This window comes from Acyrthosiphon pisum, chromosome A1, assembly GCF_005508785.2.
Source record: "Acyrthosiphon pisum isolate AL4f chromosome A1, pea_aphid_22Mar2018_4r6ur, whole genome shotgun sequence".
Classification (NCBI taxonomy): domain Eukaryota; kingdom Metazoa; phylum Arthropoda; class Insecta; order Hemiptera; family Aphididae; genus Acyrthosiphon; species Acyrthosiphon pisum.
Genome location: NC_042494.1, coordinates 12,220,971 through 12,228,448, shown reverse-complemented (window position 1 = coordinate 12,228,448; position 7,478 = coordinate 12,220,971). Strand labels below are relative to the sequence as shown.

Here is a 7,478-nt window from a genome sequence, read left to right as displayed (position 1 = left end):
TTAATTTCATCTATTCTGTGATAAATATTATCCGTAGTATCAATTATCACACGATGTGATTACCACGGTTGTAGATATCTCTTAAACCGTGGTGATTACTGATTACTTTAGTAAATTACAGAAAATATAGGATTTTTCTATGAGTCGGAGACTTATATCTACACTATATCATTACAAAATATCTATTATATCATCTTAAGACTAAATAATATTATTTATATTGTTTGCATTCTATAAGTTTTCTAACTATTCTAATAGTTAATGGTTAATAGTTAATAATAATTTGTGGATAGCGCCTAAGCAGCTACGATAAAGGTAAGTCGAATAATGTTTTCTTTATACTCCACACAAAACACCGTCCAATAATCTGGCAAAACTAAAATGCACATTTAATGCTGTATGTTTATTATATTATTAAGAAATAATTGGAACTATATCATTTTATAACCGTGAGATTTTTTAACCAATATAACCAATATAACTAACAGCCGATGTCGGAAGCTTGTGTAATTCTAATTCAGCGGTTGGTAAAAAAAAAATACCTATGATAAAGATACTTAACCTTTTCACTGCTACACTATATTTTATGCTACGCAACTTGTTGTATGTTATGTAAAATAATTTTTTTTTAATCTAAATTTTGAGATCTACGACTGAATAGTCAAGTTTAAAACAATGCTAGCCGGGGTTTTCTAAAATTGTACAGTTACCCGCAAATTATATTAATGATAATATTTTAAAATACAGGAACTTAACAGTACATCTGGATCAGTGATTGGTGTAAATATTTTATTGACTAACTTTCAATTTTGATGATAAATCATTATTTACTTATTTTTCTTTATATATTATTCTATAATTAATATTTATAAATGCTCCAATATAAAATGAAATCTTAATAAGTAATTTAATCACTTAACAAATTAATATCTAAACATACCTACATAAAATAAATTTGAATATACCTATTTACAAAATAATAAAACAACTACATATCTAAACACTTATGTTTTCAATAGGTACTAAATAAAAAATAAAACAAAAAAATATATACACTTATATAGGTAGGTACAAGGTTAAATCATGAATACAATAAGTATATTTAGTTATAGTTCATATTAACACAATTATCAATAATATTTTGATTGTGTAATTTGTCATCAAAGTAAACATATTATGTGTATACTGGTATTTTTTTTCTTAATTTTAATCCAAGCAAAATTAATATTATGAATGTATATTATTATTGATACATTTTTAATTTTTTAGAAATCCTAAAATGGAAGCTAAACTTGCCAATGGTTTAAAGTTATTATATATACCAAAAAAAACAAGAATCAGTTCCGGTCTTGGTGATCGGCTTCCAGAGGCATATAAGAAATTTTATAAGGAATGGCGTCACAAAGTTCCAGAACCAGTTTATTACAAACCTACACCAGGAAAATGGACTAAAGATGAGAAAACTGGAGCGGTTATTCCTGTTCAGAACATACCAATTCCTTTAAAGTATCCAAAAACAATGCATTCTGGTATTTGGGGAGGAGAAGCTGTAGTTCAAGGTTTCAAACAAAATGGTAATAAATATAAGAGTCGTGTTCCACATTTTTGGACACCAACACTAAAAAAGTCAGTGGTCTACAGTGAAATTCTAAATGAGTACATGTCAACTACTGTGACTGAAAAGGCCCTAGATCTTATTAATAAGAATTATGGTTTAGACCATTATCTATTGAAAACAGCTGCATGTGACTTAAGGACCACTTTAAGTTTAAAAATTAAACGTCACCTTTTAATGGCTTTAAGAGACAAGACATTGTATGCAGATGATAATGTAAAACAACAAGAAGTGTACGACAAATATAAACACTACTTAAAGGATTACACTCATGAAGAAATTGAATGGTATGGTTTAACATTTTCTGAGGCTTTACTCAAGATGCAAGATATAGATGAATTAAACGAAAAGAAAGCGCCATTGAAGGCAAAATATAGACTGGAATTGATAGAGGAGTTGAAAAATAGTAATGAAACAATAGAAGAGGATAAAAGTTGGTTAAATAAACTTAATCCTTTTAATTAGAAATGTTATATTACAATATAGTGTGTCTTAATGTTTATAAAATAATAATAATTAATAAAATAAAAATACATTATGTTTAGCACAGATTAAATGTATAGTTAATACTCAATATAAAAAATAAAGTTCAAAAAAGAATTACAATACAACTATGGTCAAATTCATGATTTGTCGCATCAGTTATTTACAGACTAAATGAATAACTACATTAAGTTAAGCTCCACACATTGTACATGCGTCTTTGTTTTCCAATGAACATACCAACTCCTGCATACTTAGTGCATCATTCTTTTCAGTTTGAATTGCAATATTACTAGACAGTGTACTTTTATTAACTGTAAACTGGATAGGATCAGCCGCAGGCCTGGTTCGCAAATAGTACATACCAGTTTTTAAGCCCTGTTATAAAAACAAATTAATACAATATTTAAAATTATTAAAATTGTAGGTTAAAATTGTAACTTACCTTTTTCCATCCATAGAAATGTACAGATGATATTTTACCAATAGTTGGTTGCTCAATGTGAATATTTAATGACTGAGATTGATCAATGAATGCTGCCCGATCTGCAGCCATATCTAATATGATTTTTTGAGATAATTCCCAATTCGTTTTATACAATTCTTTTATGTTGTCTGGAATACTTTTTATTTTCTATATTAACATAAATTTATGAGTACAAATGTCATTCATTATATTATTCAAAAAATGATTTGTTTTTACCTGCACAGATCCCTTGTAGTAAATCAATTCATTTCTCATATCCTCATTCCATAGGTTAAGCTTAATTAGATCGTTCAATAAATGACGGTTAACCACCTGAAGCATAAAGATAAGTTTAAAATACAACAATAATACAATTAAACAATTTACTAACACTAAATTCTCCACTAAGAGTACGTCTGTAATATAAATTTGTTGTGTATGGTTCTATAGATTCGTTATTTCCAAGAATTTGTGCCGTTGAAGCCGTGGGCATCGGTGCTAATAACAATGAATTTCTAACTCCATGTTTAGCAATTTTTTCTTTTAATATATCCCAGTCCCATAAGTCAGTAGGCTTTACATTCCACATATCATACTGCAAAATCTAAAATGATAAATATTGTTTAACAAACATGATACATCTATTGTTTTATCTTAATTTACTCCTTGACTAATTGGTGATCCTTGATAGGATGAATAAGTTCCATATTTTTCAGCTAACTCACAACTAGCTTCTAATGCACCATAATACAAGGTCTCAAATATTTGTGAATTTAGCTTTCTTGATTCAGGAGAGCCAAATGGAAATCGCATCAATAAAAATAAATCTGCTAAACCTTGTACGCCAATCCCAACAGGACGATGTCGTTTATTTGAAGTTTCGGCCTAAGTAATAAAAATGTAATGTACAAAACTGTATTTTCATTCAATAAATTTAATTACTTCTATGACAGGATAAAAGTTGACATCTATTACTCTATTCAAATTTTTAGTGACAATTTTAGTTATTTTCAAAAGCTTTTCGAAATCATACTCTCCATTGGGTTTTACAAACATATTTACAGCAATTGAAGCTAGATTACATACTGCTACCTATAAAAATAATATATAAAAGTAATATGTACCTAGTAATTAGTATGATATAGTATAATATAGATATGATAATTAATTACTTCTTCTGACGAAGTGTATTGAATGATTTCAGTACAAAGATTACTACACTTAATTGTACCAAGATTTTTTTGATTACTTTTAGAATTGCAAGCATCTTTATACAGTACATATGGCATACCAGTTTCAATTTGAGAAGTTATTATACGAAACCACAATTCCCTTGCCGATACCTGCCTGTTGTAACGTTTTTCATCTTCATATCTATGATATCAAGACATAGATGTATTAATTGTACAATTTTTATTTAGGAAATATTAATATGTATAGATTTGTATACTATAATAAGAAATAATCAAAGTTCCATTTTCAGGAATTGTAATTTGTAACTACAGACTAACTACCTATCTACTTATCATTAATTGATTCTTTACATATCATTATGAACAAATATTAGCAGTATATTTATTTGAATAATAAATACTAATGACATACTTTTTGTAAAGTTTCACAAAATCGTCGCCCCAGACATCTGAAAGACCAGGACATTTACGTGGACACATTAAGCTCCAAGATTGATCAGCCTCAACACGTCTCATAAATTCATCAGGTATCCAAAGAGCTAAAAATAAATCTCTAGTTTTTTCTTCTTTATTACCGGTATTTTTACGTAACTCTGTATAAGTATATACATCGGCGTGCCAAGGCTCAATATAAACAGCAACTGCCCCAGGTCTCTAATAAAACCAAATACAATAAAGTAACAGATTAAAATTTAGAATAAAATATTTTATAATATTTACTAACCTTTCCACCTTGGTCAACATATTGAGCTAAATCATTAAGGACTTTTAACGGTTCAACAAGACCATGGGATTCATGTCTTGGGTATTTGGTCCATGTTGTACCAGCTGCACTAATATTGTGTAGGTGTATACCAATACCACCAGAAGATTGAGAAATCTTGGCGCATGTTTTAACTGTTTTACCAAAGTCTTCCAATGAATCTGATTTATTAGCCACCAGAAAACAACTAAACCAATATTTTGGAAAATGTTAATACATATTAAATATTACCTATACCTTTTGTCTTACCTTGAAAGTTGAGGTCTAGGTGTAGCAGCATTGAACATTGTTGGTGAAGCATGAGTAAAATACTTTGATGACATTAAGTCATATGTTTCGATAGCTGCGTCAATATCTTCACCATGAATTCCAATTGAAACCCTCATTAATAAATGTTGAGGACGTTCCACAACTTTTCCATTAATTTTTAATAAATAAGACTTTTCAAGTGTCTGAAATGTATTATAAGAATAAATATGTCACATTTAGACTACACAATTATTATTAATTACAGAATAAACTACGTAGTACATACCTTGAATCCAAAATAACTATAAGTATAATCTCTATCATGTTTAATAGCATTATTTAAACGATCCGCATGTTTCATGACAACACCATAATGAAAATCAGAAATAATTTTCATACGTCTTTGATTTCGTTCATTTGACATGTTATACAAATCATAAATTACATCTGTAATAATATAAAAATTTACCATATATGCATACTCATAATATAATTAATTATGCATATAAATTTGACAGAATAAATAATTTACCGCTGAAATTGTTTTTAGTTTCTTTATAAAGATTAGAAATTGCAATACGAGCAGCAAGTACAGCAAAATCTGGATGTTTTGTTGTTAAATAAGCAGCAGTTTCAGCAGCTAAATTGTCAATTTGTACAGTGCTTATACCTGGGCATATATCACCGATGACAAATAATGTAATTTCAGGCTAAAAGTGGGAAAAATAAATTTAGTTAAATATTATTTTTCTAGTTAACTATTAACAAATTATACAGTTATAAAAGTATAGATTTCTCCGTAAAGCTAAAAGAAAAAATATAATACATTTTCTGGGTAGGATGCGGAAACAAGTTTCAGACACTAGTCATATTTAATTAAATATATATATTTATATTTATAATATAATATATAATATATTATTAAATGACAGTGACAAATAAATAAATATATGCAACACAATATTTTAATAAAATAACAAAAAAATATAAACCTAACATGGAAACAATACATAGTGAAATTAGGTGATACCAAGCAAAACTTTAAAATAATGTAATTTGAGTTTTTTTTTTTTACATTAATTTAATTAAATTAGTTTCATTTTAGTAATTGATTAAATTATACTTTAGCCACTTTTGCACTTTTGGGTAACATTCTGTAAGACAAAGATCTTCTCTATCTCTTTTTGACATTTTGGTTGTATACAGAGGTATATATTATAAAAAACATATTATATTTAAACATTTTATAGGAATTCAAAGTCAATTCACTTTTTTTATAAACCTAATGTGGCTTAGAAAGAAACTTGAAGATTTTTTACTTAATTAGTATAAGATAGATAAATGTTGTATAATAATAATATAAAATGTCAAATAACCGGATCGATGAAGTCCATATTGAGCCCCTCACATAATTGTTCAATTCGCATTGTGATCTTGTCCATCATTACTTCTTCCATTCGACCATCTAAATAAATAAATACATTTAATCGACAACAAATTTAACATCACGGGTTTTCATCTTTAGAGGGACTTTTAGTGGAATTACAAGTGTGAACAGTAAAATACTATTTTACTATTGGTAAATAAATTGTTTGGACATCTATCAGTGGGAGGTAATTCACATATTCAAGGTAGGTACATTCTTGTATTATAGCCTTGCTATGCTCACACCTGTCCGTCTCAAACACAAGACATAATTTAGGCACTTACCACGCTTTTTCACAAACAGCTTGTCGCTAGATTTTCCCACGTCGTTGGACATGATTGTGGAGGTTTAGCGGGTAGGCACCTGATTAAAAATCTCCAATGGTTTGCAGCTTACACTTGTCGGGTACGTTTCTCGGCCGGCTTTAATCGAACGTACCTAGGTACCTACTATATTATAATCGTTATAGAATTTAGTGAACTAGTATGATGATATTGTGGCCGTGCACTCCGAACGATTGAGTATAATTATACTATCCCAACGACTGGACGACAAACGATTCGCGTCAATAACAACGGCGAAGGGTGAGCGCCGGATCGACAGAATGGGCAGACGGAACAGGGAACGTCTTGAACTGCGCATAGTAAGATGATGTATTGTAGCATTGATATGCATTGTACACACAAGGTTTCCCGCGTTTTTTCCCTGCCATATGTCGTAATGGCATATACCCGACGCGCAGTCGTACCATTTGTTCTGTAGTCGTTCCCGACGCGGCAACGCCATAATATAACACCCAAGTACTAATAATTAATAATATTATTGTGCGGTACAATCATCTAATATCCGTGGTGGTACGAGGTGCACTGGGGATATGTGTACTGTGCACGGACTAAGATATACCTTGGTCCGTTGTACTGTGTAGTGTGTACCCACAAGTTAAAAATGTCCAGTAAAGTAAGTATACTGAGTATTATTGAGGAATTCAATAGGGACCTACTTCGCTATAATGCCCCGGCTATAACATAATATCATGAAATAATCTTTAAATTATTTAATGTTGTATTTGCATATAACAAGTCCCCTGGTCACAGATACGTAGTAAGAAATAATAATATTACATTATAAATTGACGAAATATAACTTTGTTCACAGGGTAGGTTACGAAATGATCATTTATCAAGTAATAAACAATTAAATTGTGTTCAGGCATTTTTACGGTATTAGATTCTGAGCGGAGCGATGAATGTGGGTATAAATCTACTTTACCGGACACCCTTTTT

General features: G+C 29.6%; 2 protein-coding genes across 2 annotated transcripts; one reads left to right on the top strand and one right to left on the bottom strand.

The window, feature by feature from the left end:
* Positions 1-173: 173 nt before the first annotated feature.
* LOC100160803 (39S ribosomal protein L28, mitochondrial-like) lies at positions 174-2,223 on the top strand. The gene is given in 2 exon segments (NM_001326630.1): positions 174-315; positions 1,270-2,223. A coding segment is annotated over 1 exon segment (801 nt). The 5' UTR covers positions 174-315; positions 1,270-1,279; the 3' UTR covers positions 2,081-2,223.
* On the bottom strand, positions 2,070-6,844 carry LOC100162830 (ribonucleoside-diphosphate reductase large subunit). Its single transcript, XM_001942675.5, has 14 exons — positions 6,480-6,844; positions 6,146-6,234; positions 5,302-5,479; positions 5,056-5,216; positions 4,770-4,972; positions 4,482-4,707; positions 4,170-4,411; positions 3,737-3,938; positions 3,507-3,656; positions 3,228-3,449; positions 2,956-3,168; positions 2,802-2,897; positions 2,544-2,732; positions 2,070-2,476 (listed from the first exon to the last, which is right to left on the bottom strand). Exons 1-14 carry the CDS (start codon positions 6,529-6,531, stop codon positions 2,291-2,293), a joined length of 2,409 nt encoding a protein of 802 aa, XP_001942710.1. The 5' UTR covers positions 6,532-6,844; the 3' UTR covers positions 2,070-2,290.
* Between the last annotated feature and the right edge of the window lie 634 nt (positions 6,845-7,478).